This window comes from Hypanus sabinus, unplaced genomic scaffold, assembly GCF_030144855.1.
Source record: "Hypanus sabinus isolate sHypSab1 unplaced genomic scaffold, sHypSab1.hap1 scaffold_202, whole genome shotgun sequence".
NCBI lineage: Eukaryota > Metazoa > Chordata > Chondrichthyes > Myliobatiformes > Dasyatidae > Hypanus > Hypanus sabinus.
Genome location: NW_026780120.1, coordinates 312,224 through 335,168, shown reverse-complemented (window position 1 = coordinate 335,168; position 22,945 = coordinate 312,224). Strand labels below are relative to the sequence as shown.

Here is a 22,945-nt window from a genome sequence, read left to right as displayed (position 1 = left end):
AGGGTGGAAGTTGGAAGCAAAGTTGATGAAGTTGACGAGCTCAGCACGGGTGCAGGAATCAGCACCAATGCAGTCTTTGATTAGCATAGGAAGAATTGGGGAGCAATATCAGTGTACGCTTTGAACAGGAATGTTAAATGTAGCCGACAAAAAGGGAGGCACAGCTGGGACCTATGTGAGTGCCCATGGCCACACTTTTGGTTTGAAGGTGGTGGGAGGAACCGAAGGAGAAATTATTGAGGATGAGGACCAGTTCCACCAATTGGAGGAGAGTCGTGGTAGACGGGAACTGGTTGACTGATGTTCTGAAGAAAGTGGAGAGATTTAATGCCCACCCGATGGGGGATGGAAGTGTATTGGGTCTGGACATCCATAGTGAAAATGTAACGATCAGGACCAGGGGGCTTAAAGACATTGAAAAGATCAAGAGCACGTGAAGTGTGATGGATGTAGGTAGGAAGGGACTGACCAAGGGGAATAAAACAGTGGAGGTATGCAGATGTAAGTTCAGTGGGGTAGGAGCAGGCTGAAACACTGGGTCTACCTGGACAGTCAGGTTTGTGGATCTTGAGTGGGAGGTGGAAACAGGAGGTGCAGGTTAAGGGAACTATGAAGTTGGTGGCAGTGGATGGGAGATCCCAGAGTCGAGGTCAGTGACGGTGTGGGAGACAATAGTCTGGTGCTCCTTAGTGGGGTCCTGTTCAAGGATTAAGTCGGAGGAGTTGTCTGAGAGTTGGTTCGTGGACTCAGCAGGGTAGTGGTCAGTCCACCAGACTACTACAGCACCCCATCCTTACCTGGAGGATTGATAGTGAGGTTAGGATTAGTGCGGAGAGAGTGGAGAGCAGCGTGTACAGAGGGGTGAGGTTGGAATTGGAGTGAGGAGGGTTAAAGTTGAGACAGTTGGTGTTTCGCAGGCAATTGGCTATAAAAAGAAGAGCAGGCAGAAGACCAGAGCACGGTGTGCAGGAAGAGGAGGGTTGGAGATGGGAGACTGGGTAATCGGTGCGGTCTGCAGAGTCCTTGCCAAAGACGTAAGCATGGATACAGAGGCAATGGAAGAAGAGTTCAATGTCACGGTGGGTGCAGTGGGGCAAAAGTGAGGCCTTAATGAGGACAGAATGTTCTGCCTCAGAGAGGGCAAGGTCAGAGGGAATTGTGAAGACCCGGCACGGATGAGAGTTGGGATCAGAATGGGGAAGAGGGTTGGTAGTGTCTGAGGAGAGAGGAGGGTTGGAGTGTCCAGGGAAGGTGGGGTTGGAGGACGATGGAGGCTCTGTGGACCCAAGAGCTGACAGTGGGGCCTGAGAGACCCGGGACTGCAGAGTGGTGGTGGGGGAAGGGGAGACTGGGGTTCCAGTGGCAGCGTGTAAAGTCTCGGCCTGGAGGCGACATTGTCAATGTCCAGGCTGGAGTCGGAGTTAGATGTTCTGCAGTTAGCAGTTTGAAGGTGTCCATGGTCATTGGAACCAGCACTGACGGCAGTGGAAACCGGGTTCTGAATCCGCTCGGGATCATTGGAACTGGAGTTGGTGATATTAGTGTCACTGGTAGGGAGATGTCCAAAGCCTTTGGGACTGGGGATGGATTCAGAGAGATTCGTAATCTGGGGGCATCCGATGGTATCGAGGTCCAAGCGGGTGGCAGCAGGAACTGTGGTCTCGGGGTGTCCAGGGCCACCGGCGTTAGACACAGTGAGTCTTTGGTCTGCAGCTTGCAGGGATAAGTGCCAGGAGGAGACCAGTGGGGAGGGACAAGTGGTCACCAGGTATCTCCTCATGGTGGAAAGGGTGGAGCATAGAATACGTAGGGAGAAGCAGCAAGAGAAGCAGTCAGTTGAACGTGGGGCTGGGGAACAGCTTTATATGCTCCTGGTATGTTAGTATAAACCAGGTCCAGTGTATTTTCACCTCTGGTACCAAAACCAACATACTGGTGGAATTTAGGCAGAAGACAGGTCAAAATTGCAATCACTGGGATAGGGTGAAGTTTGTCTTTAAACTAAATAATAGGTTCAACATTTCAACAGTTTGGAAAGTGAGGATGAAGTAAAAGGGATGGAGAGCGCAGGAGAGGTTACAAAAGTCTCCAGAAAGGGATATAAATTTAACTTCTGGTAACATGGGGGTAAAATTGAAAAGGGTGATGAATACAGCACTGAAAGTGTTATCTGTTAATGCTCAGGTATGACATTGTGGCATCACTGAGTCGTGGTTGGGAGTTTAACATGCATAGTGTATCGAATGGATAGGAGGGTAAGCAGAAGGTTGGGGTGGGAATTGAATTCTGAGAAGGAGTTGGCATAGGATTGAAAATACGTCGAATCCTTGTGAGTAAAATTCAGAATCTGCAAGGCTAAAAAATCCCTGATGAGAGTTGTATCACTCTGACACAGTGTTGTCAAGAAAACAACCTCTCCCTCAATGTCGTTAAAAATAAAGGAGCTGGTTGTGGACTACAGGAGGAATGGAGACAGGCTCGCCCCTATTGACATCAATGGATCTGGGGTTGAGAGGGTGAACAGCCTTAAGTTCCTCAGCATTAATATCACCGAGGATCTCTCGTGGCCTGTACATACCGGCTGTGTGTTAAAAAAAGCACAATAGTGCCTCTTTCACCTCAGACAGTTGCAGAAGTTTGGTCTGGACCCCCAAATCTTGAGAACTTTCTACAGGGGCACAATTGAGAGCATCCTGACTGGCTGCATCACTGCCTGGTATGGAAACTCCACTGTACAGCCCAGTGCATCTGTAGATGCGAACTTCCAACTATTCAGGACATTTACAAAGACAGGTGTTTTAAAATGGCCCGAAGGATCATCGGGGACCCAAGTCACCCCAAGCATAATCTTTTCCAGCTGCTACCATCCAGGAAACGGTACCACAGCATAAAAGCCAGGACCAACAGGCTCCGGGACAGCTTCTTCCACCAGGCCATCAGACTGATTAATTGACACTGATGCAACTGTATTTCTATGTTATATTGACTGTCCTGGTGTACATAATGTTTATTACAAATTGCACATTTAGATAGAGACGTAACATAAGTATAGCATCTGAGCCCCCAATTTACCCCCATTCGCCTATGGTGAACCCTACCAATAGTGCAATACTTAAGTGTAAATACGGTGTAATGCCCCCCCCCCCCCGCCAAAAACATGCTCACAACACAAATATCAGACAATACTCCAAAGGCGAGTAAGTAATTACAACTTTATAATTATTTCTTAGTGATGGGTTAGTAGAAACAGATAACCTAAAAATGCCAAATCAGTAAGTTTATCAGTTTGTGCACATAATATTTTAATACGTTGGAGCTCACGCCTCCGGTTCCATCCACAACGACCTTCCGAGCCTTCGGCCACCGTCCGAACCACCGACATCCAGTGTCCACTGCCCTGGAACCGCTGTCCGCTCCTCACACGTCATCCTCCTCGCTCGCCTCCCGTAAAAAGACCATGAACTCCTGCTCAGCTCACTAATACAAGATAGCATAACAATTCTCCATTGGCTAGTTCCCCCCTTAGCTACAGTTATAACCCAAACATTCCAGATACAGAAACCCATTACAGCATTAAGTAACATTACAGGGAAGCCATTTCATTATAACAATACAAAGAAACCATTTTGTTGGCCTGAACAGTTAAAACCACAGTTACTGGTTCTGAGAGCCCCACATAAGACTTTTACTCCTGTATATGAAGGTTGTAAGTTGTAAGTTCAATTCCAATTCAATGTACACAGGCCTCAGAACAGTAACTAGGATGCAGACTACAAATTGCAACAGGAGATGGGAAGGGCATGTAAAAAGGACAATGTAATGATAACCATGGGGATTTCAATTTGCAGGTAGATTGGGAAAATCATGTTGCTGCTGGATCCCAAAAGAAGGAATTTGTAGAATGCCTACGAGATGGCTTTTTAAAGCAGCTCGTGGTTGAGCCCACTGGGGAAAAGATGTCTGGATTTGGTGTTGTGTAATGATGCAGAGATCATGATATGATAGAATTCACCCTGCAGTTTGAGAGGGAGAAGCTAAAATCAGATGTATCAGTGGGGTAAAGGGAACTACAGAGGCATGAGAGAGGAGCTGGCCAAAGTTGATTGGAAGCGGACATTAGCAGGGATGATGGCAGAGCAGCAATGGCTGGAGTTTCTGGGAGTAATTTGGAAATGCAGGATAGATAAATACCAAAGATAAAGAAATATTGCAAAGGGAAGAGGCAACTGTGGCTGTAAAGTGAAGTCAATTACAGCATAAATTCGAAAGCAAGGGCATACAGTAAATCAATAATTAGTGGGAAGCTGGAGGGTTTTAGAAACTAAATGAAGGCAATAAAAAAGCAAAAACGAGAAAAGATTAAATGTGAAGGTTAATTAGCCAGTAATTTAAAAGAAGAAAACAAAGGTTTTTCAGGTATGCAAAAAGTAAAATAGAGACAAGTGGAAAATGACACTGGAGAGGACATAATGCAGTATTAAGAAAGGCGGACAAACTTAATAAGTATTTTGTATTTTTCTTCACTGTGAAAGACACGATCAGTCTGCCAGAAATTCGAGTGTCGGGGGCAGAAGTCAGTGTAGTTGCTATTACGAAGGAGAAGGTGCTTGGGTTGGTGTAAGGTCTGAAAGTCGATAAGTCACCTGGACCAGATAGACAACACCCCAGGGTTCTGAAAGAGGTGGCTGAAATGATTGTGGAGGCATTAGTAGTGATCTTTCAACAATCACTAGATTCTGGGATGGTTTGGGAGGAATGGGAAATTGTAAATGTCACTCCACTCTTTAAGAAGGGTGGGAGGGAAACAACAGGAAGTCATTGGCAACAAAAAACACACAGGTTGCGAACAATGGACTGTTTATTTCACACACGCAGGTGTCATGTATTGAAAGCCACAGATGCAAATTCACCCACTAACAGAACTGAGAGCAGCTCCTGGAATAGGGTGCTGAGCTGATATGGAGAGTGAGACAGAAAGGTGGGGGGAGTGGGTCGGTGGTGAGAGAGGGTCAGAGAGATGCCCATGTAGTTTGTGGGGTTGAATATTCAGTTTCTCTGCAAAACATTTCAAATTATTCACTCTGCTTTTGTGGCCATTACAGTTCCAATAGGAACATCCCTCTGGTTAATTCTGCCCCGTTTTGTTCTCCTGTTTGCCACTGGATGTGAACAGACTGAGAATAGAGGGGTTTTCACATCAGAGACACAGGTCACATTTGGTGAAAGGTCACAGGTCAGAAACAATGTATTGAGGTGCTCAAGGGGAGGGGGATTGGGAGATTGAGAATGTGAAAGACAGCAGAGGTGAGAGAGGACGGAGAGATAGTTACAGTCATAGAACACAGAGACAGGCTCTTTGGCCCACTGGGTACGTGCTGACCATCAAACACCGTTGACACTGATCCGACCCTAATCACACGTTATTGTCTTCACATTCCCAGGGACTGTGGCCATTTTATCTACTGATCAGTGTGTGGAATGAAAACAGGACACCCTGCTCAAGAGTTACCTCCTGAGGCCCCTCCATCTCATTATGCAAGAAGACAACACACCAGGAGCAGAAGATGTCACCAGCCCCTCAAGCCCGGGCCACCACTCATGGGTTGATATGTCCCAGTGCCACACCAGTATACAAGAACAGAGAAGCCTATCAAAAGTGGTGGATACAGCCCAGTGCCCAGGAAAAGCTCTCCCAACCATTGAGCACATCGACAAGGAGCGTTGACACAAGAAAGCAGCATCCATCATCAGTGACCCCCATCATCCAGACCGTGCTCTCTTCTCACTGCTTCCATTGGGCAGGAGGTACAGGAGCCTTGGTCTCACATCACCAGGTCTAGAACAGTTATTACAGTTCCATTGAGGATAACTTCACTCACCTCAATACTAACCTGATTCCACAACCTATGGAGTCACTTTCAAGGAGTCTACATCTCATGTTCTCAGTATTATTTATTTATCTATTTTTCTTTTTACAGTGCCTTGAAAAAGTATTCAGGCCCTGACACATTGTTCACAAAAATGAGTATTGCAGCCAAGGATTTTGACCAATTTAACTGGGAATTTTTATTTGTAAATCACATGCTCCTTGTTTTTGCAGTGGAGCCAGGAAAAGAAACAGGGGAAATTGTAAAGCGTGAAAAACTAAGAATTCAAAAACTGAAATATCAGCAGTTCCAGAGTATTCATCCCCCCGCCCCTTTGTTCTGTACAGAAGAGGCCAGGCTGACTCGAGGGATTTGGAGTGAGGTCGAGGCAGTTTTGGGGCATGCAGAGTGGAGAAAAGTTGGATCAGCAGGCCCAGCATAAATACATCCCAGAGAAGAAGTGTTCTAACTGGAGGCTGAGGCTGACAAGGGAAGTCGAAGATAGCATAAAAGCAAAAGAGAGGGCATGGATCGCAAAATCAGTGTGAGGCTGAAAGATTGGGAAGCCGACGAAAACCAACAGAAGGCAACTTCAAAAGCAATCAGGAGAGAAATGTGAAATATGAAGGTAAGCTATCCAATAAAAGTGGATACAAAAGTTTTTTCAGATATATAAAGAGTAAAAGAGACGGGAGAGTGGATATTGGACCAGTGGAAAACCGCTGGACAGGTTCTAATGGGGGACAAAAATAGTGGATGAATTTACAAGTATTTGTGTCAGTCTTCACTGTGGAAGACAGGATGCCAGAGATTCAAGAGTGTCAGTGTGCAGAAGTGAGTGCAGGTGCCTCTAATGCCATTCATAAATTTGCCGATTCCACAACTATTGTTGGCAGCAGTTCAGGTGGTGATGAGGAGGTGCACAGGAGTGGGATAGATCAGCTGGTTGTGTGGAGTCAAAACAACAACCTTGCACTTAATGTCAGTAAGACGAGGGAATTGACTGTGGACTTCAACAAAGGGAAGTCAAGGGAACACACACCAGTCTTCAATGAGGGATCAGCAGTGGAAAGGGTGAGCAGTTTCAAGAACCTGGGTGTCAACATCTCTGAAGATCTCTCCTGGGCCCAACATTAATGGAATTACAAAGAAGGCACAACACTGGCTGTATTTAAGAGTTTGAGGAGACTTAATTTTTCTCCAAAGATGCTCACAAATTCCTGCAGAGGTCCCGCAGAGAGCATTCTAACTGGTTCATCACTGTCTGGAATGGAGGGGATACTGTACAGGATCAGAAAAAGCTACAGAACGTTGCATACTCAGACAGTAATTCATAGGCCAGTTAGTCTGACTTCAGTGGTTGGTAAGATGTTGGAGTCCATTACTAACCATGAGGTTCTGGGGAAAGAAGGCACATGAAAAAATAGGCCATAGTCTGCATGGTTTCCTTAGGGGAAATGTTGCATGAGAAAGCTCTGAAATTCTTTGAGAAAATAACAGGCAGGAGAGAGAAAAGAGAGTCAGTGGATGTTGTTGACTTGGATTTTCAGTTTTGATTGCCAATTATAAACCCATTTTTCCAGCTGGTCTCGATCTTGCTGCAAGCTTTCATAGCTTTCCGTATTCTCCATTACAGCCCAAATCTTGGTGTCATTGGCAAATTTGTCGACATAGGTGACAAACAAGTGCAGTCCCAGATCTGAGCCCTGTGACACACATCACTAGACACAGTCCTCCAGTCAGAGAGGCAGCCATTTACAAGTACAGACCCAGCTCTGATCCCTGTGACACACATCACTAGACACAGTCCTCCAGTCAGAGAGGCAGCCATTTACACGTACAGACCCAGTTCTGATCCCTGCGGTACACACCACTAGTCACAGGCCTCCAGTCAGAGAGGCAGCCATTTACAAGTACAGACCCAGCTCTGATCCCTGTGGCACCCACCACTAGTCACAGACCTCCAGTCAGAGAGGCAGCCATTTACAAGTACAGACCGAGCTCTGATCCCTGTGACACACACCACTAGTCACAGGCCTCCAGTCAGAGAGGCAGCCATTTACAAGTGCAGACCCAGCTCTGATCCCTGCGGCACACACCACTAGTCACAGGCCTCCAGTCAGAGGGGCAGCCATTTACAAGTACAGTCCCAGCTCTGATCCCTGTGGCACACACCACTAGTCACAGGCCCCCAGTCAGAGAGGCAGCCATTTACAAGTACAGACCCAGCTCTGATCCCTGTGGCACACACCACTAGTCACAGGCCTCCAGTCAGAGAAGCAGCCATTTACAAGTACAGACCCAGCTCTGATCCCTGTGGCACACACCACTAGTCACAGGTCTCCACTCAGAGAGGCAGCCATTTACAAGTACAGACCCAGCTCTGATCCCTGTGGCACACACCACTAGTCACAGGCCTTCAGTCAGAGAGGCAGCCATTTACAAGTACAGACCCAGCTCTGATCCCTGCGGCACACACCACTAGTCACAGGCCTCCAGTCAGAGAGGCAGCCATTTACAAGTACAGACCCAGCTCTGATCCCTGGGGCACACACCAGTAGTCACAGGCCTCCAGTCAGAGAGGCAGCCATTTACAAGTACAGACCCAGCTCTGATCCCTGCGGCACACACCACAGGTCTCAGGCCTCCAGTCAGAGAGGCAGCCATTTACAAGTACCGACCCAGCTCTGATCCCTGCGGCACACACCACTAGTCATAGGCCTCCCGTCAGAGAGGCAGCCATTTACAGGTACAGACCCAGCTCTGATCCCTGCGGCACACATCACTAGTCACAGACCTCCACTCAGAGGCAGCCATTTACAAGTACAGACCCAGCTCTGATCCCTGTGGCACACACCACTAGTCACAGGCCTCCAGACAGAGAGGCAGCCATTTACACGTACAGACCGAGCTCTGATCCCTGTGGCACACACCACTAGTCACAGGCCTCCAGTCAGAGAGGCAGCCATTTACAAGTGCCGACCCAGCTCTGATCCCTGTGGCACACACCACTAGTCACAGGCCTCCAGACAGAGAGGCAGCCATTTACACGTACAGACCGAGCTCTGATCCCTGTGGCACACACCACTAGTCACCGGCCTCCAGTCAGAGAGGCAGCCATTTACAAGTACAGACCCAGCTCTGATCCCTGTGGCACACACCACTAGTCACAGGCCTCCACTCAGAGGCAGCCATTTACAAGTACAGATCCAGCTCTGATCCCTGTGGCACACACCACTAGTCACAGGCCTCCGGTCAGAGAGGCAGCCATTTACAAGTACAGACCCAGCTCTGATCCCTGCGGCACACACCACTAGTCATAGGTCTCCCGTCAGAGAGGCAGCCATTTACAAGTACAGGCCCAGCTCTGATCCCTGTGGCACACACCACTAGTCACAGGCCTCCAGTCAGAGAGGCAGCCATTTACAAGTACAGACCCAGCTCTGATCCCTGCGGCACACACCACTAGTCATAGGTCTCCCGTCAGAGAGGCAGCCATTTACAGGTACAGACCCAGCTCTGATCCCTGCGGCACACACCACTAGTCACAGACCTCCACTCAGAGAGGCAGCCATTTACAAGTGCCGACCCAGCTCTGATCCCTGTGACACACATCACTAGACACAGTCCTCCAGTCAGAGAGGCAGCCATTTACACGTACAGACCCAGTTCTGATCCCTGCGGTACACACCACTAGTCACAGGCCTCCAGTCAGAGAGGCAGCCATTTACAAGTACAGACCGAGCTCTGATCCCTGTGACACACACCACTAGTCACAGGCCTCCAGTCAGAGAGGCAGCCATTTACAAGTGCAGACCCAGCTCTGATCCCTGCAGCACACACCATTAGTCACAGGCCTCCACTCAGAGAGGCAGCCACTTTCAAGTACAGACCGAGCTCTGATCCCTGTGGCACACACCACTAGTCACAGGCGTCCAGTCAGAGAAGCAGCCATTTACAAGTACAGACCCAGCTCTGATCCCTGTGGCACACACCACTAGTCACAGGTCTCCACTCAGAGAGGCAGCCATTTACAAGTACAGACCCAGCTCTGATCCCTGTGGCACACACCACTAGTCACAGGCCTTCAGTCAGAGAGGCAGCCATTTACAAGTACAGACCCAGCTCTGATCCCTGCGGCACACACCAGTAGTCACAGGCCTCCAGTCAGAGAGGCAGCCATTTACAAGTACAGACCCAGCTCTGATCCCTGTGGCACACACCACTAGTCACAGGTCTCCACTCAGAGAGGCAGCCATTTACAAGTACAGACCCAGCTCTGATCCCTGTGGCACACACCACTAGTCACAGGCCTTCAGTCAGAGAGGCAGCCATTTACAAGTACAGACCCAGCTCTGATCCCTGCGGCACACACCAGTAGTCACAGGCCTCCAGTCAGAGAGGCAGCCATTTACAAGTACAGACCCAGCTCTGATCCCTGCGGCACACACCACAGGTCTCAGGCCTCCAGTCAGAGAGGCAGCCATTTACAAGTACCGACCCAGCTCTGATCCCTGCGGCACACACCACTAGTCACAGGCCTCCAGTCAGAGAGGCAGCCATTTACAAGTACAGACCCAGCTCTGATCCCTGCGGCACACACCACTAGTCATGGGCCTCCCGTCAGAGAGGCAGCCATTTACAGGTACAGACCCAGCTCTGATCCCTGCGGCACACATCACTAGTCACAGACCTCCACTCAGAGGCAGCCATTTACAAGTACAGACCCAGCTCTGATCCCTGTGGCACACACCACTAGTCACAGGCCTCCAGACAGAGAGGCAGCCATTTACACGTACAGACCGAGCTCTGATCCCTGTGGCACACACCACTAGTCACCGGCCTCCAGTCAGAGAGGCAGCCATTTACAAGTACAGACCCAGCTCTGATCCCTGTGGCACACACCACTAGTCACAGGCCTCCACTCAGAGGCAGCCATTTACAAGTACAGATCCAGCTCTGATCCCTGTGGCACACACCACTAGTCACAGGCCTCCGGTCAGAGAGGCAGACATTTACAAGTACAGACCCAGCTCTGATCCCTGTGGCACACACCACTAGTCACAGGCCTCCAGTCAGAGAGGCAGCCATTTACACGTACAGACAGATCTCTGATCCCTGTGGCACACACCACTAGTCACAGGCCTCCAGTCAGAGAGGCAGCCATTTACAAGTACAGACCCAGCTCTGATCCCTGCGGCACACACCACTAGTCATAGGTCTCCCGTCAGAGAGGCAGCCATTTACAAGTACAGACCCAGCTCTGATCCCTGTGGCACACACCACTAGTCACAGGCCTCCAGTCAGAGAGGCAGCCATTTACAAGTACAGACCCAGCTCTGATCCCTGCGGCACACACCACTAGTCATAGGTCTCCCGTCAGAGAGGCAGCCATTTACAGGTACAGACCCAGCTCTGATCCCTGCGGCACACACCACTAGTCACAGACCTCCACTCAGAGAGGCAGCCATTTACAAGTGCCGACCCAGCTCTGATCCCTGTGACACACATCACTAGACACAGTCCTCCAGTCAGAGAGGCAGCCATTTACACGTACAGACCCAGTTCTGATCCCTGCGGTACACACCACTAGTCACAGGCCTCCAGTCAGAGAGGCAGCCATTTACAAGTACAGACCCAGCTCTGATCCCTGTGGCACCCACCACTAGTCACAGACCTCCAGTCAGAGAGGCAACCATTTACAAGTACAGACCGAGCTCTGATCCCTGTGACACACACCACTAGTCACAGGCCTCCAGTCAGAGAGGCAGCCATTTACAAGTGCAGACCCAGCTCTGATCCCTGCAGCACACACCATTAGTCACAGGCCTCCACTCAGAGAGGCAGCCACTTTCAAGTACAGACCGAGCTCTGATCCCTGTGGCACACACCACTAGTCACAGGCCTCCAGTCAGAGAAGCAGCCATTTACAAGTACAGACCCAGCTCTGATCCCTGTGGCACACACCACTAGTCACAGGTCTCCACTCAGAGAGGCAGCCATTTACAAGTACAGACCCAGCTCTGATCCCTGTGGCACACACCACTAGTCACAGGCCTTCAGTCAGAGAGGCAGCCATTTACAAGTACAGACCCAGCTCTGATCCCTGCGGCACACACCAGTAGTCACAGGCCTCCAGTCAGAGAGGCAGCCATTTACAAGTACAGACCCAGCTCTGATCCCTGCGGCACACACCACAGGTCTCAGGCCTCCAGTCAGAGAGGCAGCCATTTACAAGTACCGACCCAGCTCTGATCCCTGCGGCACACACCACTAGTCACAGGCCTCCAGTCAGAGAGGCAGCCATTTACAAGTACAGACCCAGCTCTGATCCCTGCGGCACACACCACTAGTCATGGGCCTCCCGTCAGAGAGGCAGCCATTTACAGGTACAGACCCAGCTCTGATCCCTGCGGCACACATCACTAGTCACAGACCTCCACTCAGAGGCAGCCATTTACAAGTACAGACCCAGCTCTGATCCCTGTGGCACACACCACTAGTCACAGGCCTCCAGACAGAGAGGCAGCCATTTACACGTACAGACCGAGCTCTGATCCCTGTGGCACACACCACTAGTCACAGGCCTCCAGTCAGAGAAGCAGCCATTTACAAGTACAGACCCAGCTCTGATCCCTGTGGCACACACCACTAGTCACAGGCCTCCAGTCAGAGAGGCAGCCATTTACAAGTACAGACCGAGCTCTGATCCCTGCGGCACACACCACTAGTCACAGGCCTCCAGTCAGAGAGGCAGCCATTTACAAGTACAGACCCAGCTCTGATCCCTGTGGCACACACCACTAGTCACAGGCCTCCAGTCAGAGAGGCAGCCATTTACAAGTACAGACCCAGCTCTGATCCCTGTGGCACACACCACTAGTCACAGGCCTCCACTCAGAGGCAGCCATTTACAAGTACAGATCCAGCTCTGATCCCTGTGGCACACACCACTAGTCACAGGCCTCCACTCAGAGGCAGCCATTTACAAGTACAGATCCAGCTCTGATCCCTGTGGCACACACCACTAGTCACAGGCCTCCGGTCAGAGAGGCAGACATTTACAAGTACAGACCCAGCTCTGATCCCTGTGGCACACACCACTAGTCACAGGCCTCCAGTCAGAGAGGCAGCCATTTACACGTACAGACAGATCTCTGATCCCTGTGGCACACACCACTAGTCACAGGCCTCCAGTCAGAGAGGCAGCCATTTACAAGTACAGACCCAGCTCTGATCCCTGCGGCACACACCACTAGTCATAGGTCTCCCGTCAGAGAGGCAGCCATTTACAGGTACAGACCCAGCTCTGATCCCTGCGGCACACACCACTAGTCACAGACCTCCACTCAGAGAGGCAGCCATTTACAAGTGCCGACCCAGCTCTGATCCCTGTGGCACACACCACTAGTCACAGGCCACCAGTCAGAGAGGCAGCCATTTACAAGTACAGACCGAGCTCTGATCCCTGCGGCACACACCACTAGTCACAGGCCTCCAGTCAGAGAGGCAGCCATTTACAAGTACAGACCCAGCTCTGATCCCTGTGGCACACACCACTAGTCACAGGCCACCACTCAGAGAGGCAGCCATTTACAAGTACAGACCCAGCTCAGATCCCTGTGGCACACACCACCAGTCACAGGCCACCACTCAGAGAGGCAGCCATTTACAAGTACAGACCCAGCTCTGATCCCTGCGGCACCCACCACTAGTCACATATCTCCAGTCAGAGAGGCAGCCATTTACAAGTACAGACCCAGCTCTGATCCCTGTGGCACACACCACTAGTCACGGGCCTCCAGTCAGAGAGGCAGCCATTTACAAGTACAGACCCAGCTCTGATCCCTGTGGCACACACCACTAGTCACAGGCCTCCAGTCAGAGAGGCAGCCATTTACAAGTACAGACCCAGCTCTGATCCCTGTGGCACACACCACTAGTCACAGGCCTCCAGTCAGAGAGGCAGACATTTACAAGTACAGACCCAGCTCTGATCCCTGCGGCACACACCACTAGTCACTGGCCTCCAGTCAGAGAGGCAGCCATTTACACGTACAGGCCCAGCTCCGATCCCTGCGACACACACCACTAGTCACAGGCCTCCAGTCAGAGAGGCAGCCATTTACAAGTACAGACCCAGCTCTGATCCCTGTGGCACACACCACTAGTCACAGGCCTCCAGTCAGAGAGGCAGCCATTTACACGTACAGGCCCAGCTCTGATCCCTGTGGCACACACCACTAGTCACAGGCCTCCAGTCAGAGAGGCAGACATTTACAAGTACAGACCCAGCTCTGATCCCTGCGGCACACACCACCAGTCACAGGCCTCCACTCAGAGAGGCAGCCATTTACAAGTACAGACCCAGCTCTGATCCCTGCGGCACACACCACTAGTCACAGGCCTCCAGTCAGAGAGGCAGACATTTACAAGTACAGACCCAGCTCTGATCCCTGCGGCACACACCACTAGTCACAGGCCTCCAGTCAGAGAGGCAGCCATTTACAAGTACAGACCCAGCTCTGATCCCTGCGGCACACACCACTAGTCACAGGCCTCCACTCAGAGAGGCAGCCATTTACAAGTACAGACCCAGCTCTGATCCCTGCGGCACACACCACTGGTCACAGGCCTCCAGTCAGAGTGGCAGCCATTTACAAGTGCAGACCCAGCTCTGATCCCTGCGGCACACACCACTAGTCACAGGCCTCCAGTCAGAGAGGCAGCCATTTACAAGTGCAGACCCAGCTCTGATCCCTGCAGCACACACCATTAGTCACAGGCCTCCACTCAGAGAGGCAGCCACTTTCAAGTACAGACCGAGCTCTGATCCCTGTGGCACACACCACTAGTCACAGGCCTCCAGTCAGAGAAGCAGCCATTTACAAGTACAGACCCAGCTCTGATCCCTGTGGCACACACCACTAGTCACAGGTCTCCACTCAGAGAGGCAGCCATTTACAAGTACAGACCCAGCTCTGATCCCTGTGGCACACACCACTAGTCACAGGCCTTCAGTCAGAGAGGCAGCCATTTACAAGTACAGACCCAGCTCTGATCCCTGCGGCACACACCAGTAGTCACAGGCCTCCAGTCAGAGAGGCAGCCATTTACAAGTACAGACCCAGCTCTGATCCCTGTGGCACACACCACTAGTCACAGGTCTCCACTCAGAGAGGCAGCCATTTACAAGTACAGACCCAGCTCTGATCCCTGTGGCACACACCACTAGTCACAGGCCTTCAGTCAGAGAGGCAGCCATTTACAAGTACAGACCCAGCTCTGATCCCTGCGGCACACACCAGTAGTCACAGGCCTCCAGTCAGAGAGGCAGCCATTTACAAGTACAGACCCAGCTCTGATCCCTGCGGCACACACCACAGGTCTCAGGCCTCCAGTCAGAGAGGCAGCCATTTACAAGTACCGACCCAGCTCTGATCCCTGCGGCACACACCACTAGTCACAGGCCTCCAGTCAGAGAGGCAGCCATTTACAAGTACAGACCCAGCTCTGATCCCTGCGGCACACACCACTAGTCATGGGCCTCCCGTCAGAGAGGCAGCCATTTACAGGTACAGACCCAGCTCTGATCCCTGCGGCACACATCACTAGTCACAGACCTCCACTCAGAGGCAGCCATTTACAAGTACAGACCCAGCTCTGATCCCTGTGGCACACACCACTAGTCACAGGCCTCCAGACAGAGAGGCAGCCATTTACACGTACAGACCGAGCTCTGATCCCTGTGGCACACACCACTAGTCACCGGCCTCCAGTCAGAGAGGCAGCCATTTACAAGTACAGACCCAGCTCTGATCCCTGTGGCACACACCACTAGTCACAGGCCTCCACTCAGAGGCAGCCATTTACAAGTACAGATCCAGCTCTGATCCCTGTGGCACACACCACTAGTCACAGGCCTCCGGTCAGAGAGGCAGACATTTACAAGTACAGACCCAGCTCTGATCCCTGTGGCACACACCACTAGTCACAGGCCTCCAGTCAGAGAGGCAGCCATTTACACGTACAGACAGATCTCTGATCCCTGTGGCACACACCACTAGTCACAGGCCTCCAGTCAGAGAGGCAGCCATTTACAAGTACAGACCCAGCTCTGATCCCTGCGGCACACACCACTAGTCATAGGTCTCCCGTCAGAGAGGCAGCCATTTACAAGTACAGACCCAGCTCTGATCCCTGTGGCACACACCACTAGTCACAGGCCTCCAGTCAGAGAGGCAGCCATTTACAAGTACAGACCCAGCTCTGATCCCTGCGGCACACACCACTAGTCATAGGTCTCCCGTCAGAGAGGCAGCCATTTACAGGTACAGACCCAGCTCTGATCCCTGCGGCACACACCACTAGTCACAGACCTCCACTCAGAGAGGCAGCCATTTACAAGTGCCGACCCAGCTCTGATCCCTGTGACACACATCACTAGACACAGTCCTCCAGTCAGAGAGGCAGCCATTTACACGTACAGACCCAGTTCTGATCCCTGCGGTACACACCACTAGTCACAGGCCTCCAGTCAGAGAGGCAGCCATTTACAAGTACAGACCCAGCTCTGATCCCTGTGGCACCCACCACTAGTCACAGACCTCCAGTCAGAGAGGCAACCATTTACAAGTACAGACCGAGCTCTGATCCCTGTGACACACACCACTAGTCACAGGCCTCCAGTCAGAGAGGCAGCCATTTACAAGTGCAGACCCAGCTCTGATCCCTGCAGCACACACCATTAGTCACAGGCCTCCACTCAGAGAGGCAGCCACTTTCAAGTACAGACCGAGCTCTGATCCCTGTGGCACACACCACTAGTCACAGGCCTCCAGTCAGAGAAGCAGCCATTTACAAGTACAGACCCAGCTCTGATCCCTGTGGCACACACCACTAGTCACAGGTCTCCACTCAGAGAGGCAGCCATTTACAAGTACAGACCCAGCTCTGATCCCTGTGGCACACACCACTAGTCACAGGCCTTCAGTCAGAGAGGCAGCCATTTACAAGTACAGACCCAGCTCTGATCCCTGCGGCACACACCAGTAGTCACAGGCCTCCAGTCAGAGAGGCAGCCATTTACAAGTACAGACCCAGCTCTGATCCCTGCGGCACACACCACAGGTCTCAGGCCTCCAGTCAGAGAGGCAGCCATTTACAAGTACCGACCCAGCTCTGATCCCTGCGGCACACACCACTAGTCACAGGCCTCCAGTCAGAGAGGCAGCCATTTACAAGTACAGACCCAGCTCTGATCCCTGCGGCACACACCACTAGTCATGGGCCTCCCGTCAGAGAGGCAGCCATTTACAGGTACAGACCCAGCTCTGATCCCTGCGGCACACATCACTAGTCACAGACCTCCACTCAGAGGCAGCCATTTACAAGTACAGACCCAGCTCTGATCCCTGTGGCACACACCACTAGTCACAGGCCTCCAGACAGAGAGGCAGCCATTTACACGTACAGACCGAGCTCTGATCCCTGTGGCACACACCACTAGTCACAGGCCTCCAGTCAGAGAAGCAGCCATTTACAAGTACAGACCCAGCTCTGATCCCTGTGGCACACACCACTAGTCACAGGCCTCCAGTCAGAGAGGCAGCCATTTACAAGTACAGACCGAGCTCTGATCCCTGCGGCACACACCACTAGTCACAGGCCTCCAGTCAGAGAGGCAGCCATTTACAAGTACAGACCCAGCTCTGATCCCTGTGGCACACACCACTAGTCACAGGCCTCCAGTCAGAGAGGCAGCCATTTACAAGTACAGACCCAGCTCTGATCCCTGTGGCACACACCACTAGTCACAGGCCTCCACTCAGAGGCAGCCATTTACAAGTACAGATCCAGCTCTGATCCCTGTGGCACACACCACTAGTCACAGGCCTCCACTCAGAGGCAGCCATTTACAAGTACAGATCCAGCTCTGATCCCTGTGGCACACACCACTAGTCACAGGCCTCCGGTCAGAGAGGCAGACATTTACAAGTACAGACCCAGCTCTGATCCCTGTGGCACACACCACTAGTCACAGGCCTCCAGTCAGAGAGGCAGCCATTTACACGTACAGACAGATCTCTGATCCCTGTGGCACACACCACTAGTCACAGGCCTCCAGTCAGAGAGGCAGCCATTTACAAGTACAGACCCAGCTCTGATCCCTGCGGCACACACCACTAGTCATAGGTCTCCCGTCAGAGAGGCAGCCATTTACAGGTACAGACCCAGCTCTGATCCCTGCGGCACACACCACTAGTCACAGACCTCCACTCAGAGAGGCAGCCATTTACAAGTGCCGACCCAGCTCTGATCCCTGTGGCACACACCACTAGTCACAGGCCACCAGTCAGAGAGGCAGCCATTTACAAGTACAGACCGAGCTCTGATCCCTGCGGCACACACCACTAGTCACAGGCCTCCAGTCAGAGAGGCAGCCATTTACAAGTACAGACCCAGCTCTGATCCCTGTGGCACACACCACTAGTCACAGGCCACCACTCAGAGAGGCAGCCATTTACAAGTACAGACCCAGCTCAGATCCCTGTGGCACACACCACCAGTCACAGGCCACCACTCAGAGAGGCAGCCATTTACAAGTACAGACCCAGCTCTGATCCCTGCGGCACCCACCACTAGTCACATATCTCCAGTCAGAGAGGCAGCCATTTACAAGTACAGACCCAGCTCTGATCCCTGTGGCACACACCACTAGTCACGGGCCTCCAGTCAGAGAGGCAGCCATTTACAAGTACAGACCCAGCTCTGATCCCTGTGGCACACACCACTAGTCACAGGCCTCCAGTCAGAGAGGCAGCCATTTACAAGTACAGACCCAGCTCTGATCCCTGTGGCACACACCACTAGTCACAGGCCTCCAGTCAGAGAGGCAGACATTTACAAGTACAGACCCAGCTCTGATCCCTGCGGCACACACCACTAGTCACTGGCCTCCAGTCAGAGAGGCAGCCATTTACACGTACAGGCCCAGCTCCGATCCCTGCGACACACACCACTAGTCACAGGCCTCCAGTCAGAGAGGCAGCCATTTACAAGTACAGACCCAGCTCTGATCCCTGTGGCACACACCACTAGTCACAGGCCTCCAGTCAGAGAGGCAGCCATTTACACGTACAGGCCCAGCTCTGATCCCTGTGGCACACACCACTAGTCACAGGCCTCCAGTCAGAGAGGCAGACATTTACAAGTACAGACCCAGCTCTGATCCCTGCGGCACACACCACCAGTCACAGGCCTCCACTCAGAGAGGCAGCCATTTACAAGTACAGACCCAGCTCTGATCCCTGCGGCACACACCACTAGTCACAGGCCTCCAGTCAGAGAGGCAGACATTTACAAGTACAGACCCAGCTCTGATCCCTGCGGCACACACCACTAGTCACAGGCCTCCAGTCAGAGAGGCAGCCATTTACAAGTACAGACCCAGCTCTGATCCCTGCGGCACACACCACTAGTCACAGGCCTCCACTCAGAGAGGCAGCCATTTACAAGTACAGACCCAGCTCTGATCCCTGCGGCACACACCACTGGTCACAGGCCTCCAGTCAGAGTGGCAGCCATTTACAAGTGCAGACCCAGCTCTGATCCCTGCGGCACACACCACTAGTCACAGGCCTCCAGTCAGAGAGGCAGCCATTTACAGGTACAGACCCAGCTCTGATCCCTGCGGCACACACCACTAGTCACAGGCCTCCAGTCAGAGAGGCAGCCATTTACAAGTACAGATCCAGCTCTGATCCCTGTGGCACACACCACTAGTCACAGGCCTCCAGTCAGAGAGGCAGACATTTACAAGTACAGACCCAGCTCTGATCCGTTTGGCACACACCACTAGTCACAGGCCTCTTGTCAGAGAGGCAGCCATTTACAAGTACAGACCCAGCTCTGATCCCTGTGGCACACATCACTAGTCACAGGCCTCCAGTCAGAGAGGCAGACATTTACAAGTACAGACCCAGCTCTGATCCGTTTGGCACACACCACTAGTCACAGGCCTCTTGTCAGAGAGGCAGCCATTTACAAGTACAGACCCAGCTCTGATCCCTGTGGCACACATCACTAGTCACAGGCCTCCAGTCAGAGAAGCAGCCATTTACAAGTACAGACCGAGCTCTAATCCCTGTGGCACACACCACTAGTCACAGGCCTCCAGTCAGAGAGGCAGCCATTTACAAGTACAGACCCAGCTCTGATCCCTGTGGCACACACCACTAGTCACAGGCCTCCAGTCAGAGAGGCAGCCATTTACAAGTACAGACCCAGCTCTGATCCCTGCGGCACACACCACTAGTCACAGGTCTCCAGTCAGAGAGGCAGCCATTTACAAGTACAGACCCAGCTCTGATCCCTGCGGCACACACCACTAGTCACAGGCCTCCAGTCAGAGAGGCAGCCATTTACAAGTACAGACCCAGCTCTGATCCCTGCGGCACACACCACTAGTCACAGGCCTCCAGTCAGAGAGGCAGCCATTTACATGTACAGACCCAGCTCTGATCCCTGTGGCACACACCACTAGTCACCGGCCTCCAGTCAGAGAGGCAGCCATTTACAAGTACAGACCCAGCTCTGATCCCTGCGGCACACACCACTAGTCACAGGCCTCCAGTCAGAGAGGCAGCCATTTACAAGTACAGACCCAGCTCTGATCCCCGTGGCACACACCACTAGTCACAGGCCTCCACTCAGAGAGGCAGCCATTTACAGGTACAGACCCAGCTCTGATCCCTGCGGCACACACCACTAGTCACAGGCCTCCAGTCAGAGAGGCAGCCATTTACAAGTACGGACCCAGCTCTGATCCCTGCGGCACACACCACTAGTCACAGGCCTCCAGTCAGAGAGGCAGCCATTTACAGGTACTGACCCAGCTCTGATCCCTGCGGCACACACCACTAGTCACGGGCCTCCACTCAGAGAGGCAGCCATTTACAAGTACAGACCCAGCTCTGATCCCTGCGGCACACACCACTAGTCACAGGTCTCCAGTCAGAGAGGCAGCCATTTACAAGTGCCGACCCAGCTCTGATCCTGCGGCACACACCACTAGTCACAGGCCTCCAGTCAGAGAGGCAGCCATTTACAAGTACAGACCCAGCTCTGATCCCTGCGGCACACACCACTAGTCACAGGCCTCCAGTCAGAGAGGCAGCCATTTACACCTACAGACCCAGCTCTGATCCCTGCGGCACACACCACTAGTCACAGGCCTCCACTCAGAGAGGCAGCCATTTACAAGTACAGAACCAGCTCTGATCCCTGTGGCACACACCACTAGTCACAGGCCTCCGGTCAGAGAGGCAGACATTTACAAGTACAGACCCAGCTCTGATCCCTGTGGCACACACCACTAGTCACAGGCCTCCAGTCAGAGAGGCAGCCATTTACAAGTACAGACCCAGCTCTGATCCCTGCGGCACACACCACTAGTCACAGGCCTCCAGTCAGAGAGGCAGACATTTACAAGTACAGACCCAGCTCCGATCCCTGCGGCACACACCACTAGTCACAGGCCTCCACTCAGACAGGCAGCCATTTACAAGTACAGACCCAGCTCTGATCCTGCGGCACACACCACTAGTCACAGGCCTCCAGTCAGAGAGGCAGACATTTACAAGTACAGACCCAGCTCCGATCCCTGCGGCACACACCACTAGTCACAGGCCTCCACTCAGACAGGCAGCCATTTACAAGTACAGACCCAGCTCTGATCCCTGTGGCACACACCACTAGTCACAGGTCTCCAGTCAGAGAGGCAGGCATTTACAAGTACAGACCCAGCTCTGATCCCTGCGGCACACACCACTAGTCACAGGGGTCCAGTCAGAGAGGCAGACATTTACAAGTACAGACCCAGCTCTGATCCCTGCGGCACACACCACTAGTCACAGGCCTCCAGTCAGAGAGGCAGCCATTTACACCTACAGACCCAGCTCTGATCCCTGTGACACACACCACTAGTCACAGGCCTCCAGTCAGAGAGGCAGCCATTTACAAGTACAGACCCAGCTCTGATCCCTGTGGCACACACCACTAGTCACAGGCTTCCAGTCAGAGAGGCAGCCATTTACAAGTACAGACCCAGCTCTGATCCCTGTGACACACACCACTAGTCACAGGCCTCCAGTCAGAGAGGCAGCCATTTACAGGTACAGACCCAGCTCTGATCCCTGTGGCACACACCACTAGTCACAGGCCTCCAGTCAGAGAGGCAGCCATTTACAAGTACAGACCCAGCTCTGATCCCTGTGGCACACACCACTAGTCACAGGCCTCCAGTCAGAGAGGCAGCCATTTACAAGTACAGACCCAGCTCTGATCCCTGTGGCACACACCACTAGTCACAGGCCTCCAGTCAGAGAGGCAGCCATTTACAAGTACAGACCCAGGTCTGATCCCTGTGGCACACACCACTAGTCACAGGCCTCCATTCAGAGAGGCAGCCATTTACAAGTACAGACCGATCTCTGATCCCTGTGGCACACACCACTAGTCACAGGCCTCCACTCAGAGAGGCAGCCATTTACAAGTACAGACCCAGCTCTGATCCCTGTGGCACACACCACTAGTCACAGGCCTCCAGTCAGAGAGGCAGCCATTTACAAGTACAGACCGATCTCTGATCCCTGTGGCACACACCACTAGTCACAGGCCTCCACTCAGAGAGGCAGCCATTTACAAGTACAGACCCAGCTCTGATCCCTGTGGCACACACCACTAGTCACAGGCCTCCAGTCAGAGAGGCAGCCATTTACAAGTACAGACCCAGCTCTGATCCCTGTGACACACACCACTAGTCACAGGCCTCCAGTCAGAGAGGCAGCCATTTACAACTACAGACCCAGCTCTGATCCCTGTGGCACACACCACTAGTCACAGGCCTCCAGTCAGAGAGGCAGCCATTTACAAGTGCCGACCCAGCTCTGATCCTGCGGCACACACCACTAGTCACAGGCCTCCAGTCAGAGAGGCAGCCATTTACACCTACAGACCCAGCTCTGATCCCTGCGGCACACACCACTAGTCACAGGCCTCCCGTCAGAGAGGCAGCC

General features: G+C 52.5%; 1 protein-coding gene across 3 annotated transcripts in view; it reads left to right on the top strand.

The window, feature by feature from the left end:
- LOC132387603 (uncharacterized) overlaps nt 1-22,945 on the top strand; it is a 156,464-nt gene that overhangs the window by 2,921 nt on the left and 130,598 nt on the right. For 2 of the 3 annotated variants that reach the window (XM_059959976.1, XM_059959975.1), the window contains exon 2: nt 5,442-6,495. Coding sequence is in view for 1 of the 3 variants with exons in the window: in XM_059959973.1 (XP_059815956.1) it covers nt 6,490-6,495 (6 nt within the window). In the remaining 2 variants the exon portion in view is untranslated. Of the gene's footprint in view, nt 1-917; nt 1,080-5,441; nt 6,496-22,945 lie in introns of all 3 variants that reach the window. The other variant, XM_059959973.1, reaches the window with a different exon arrangement.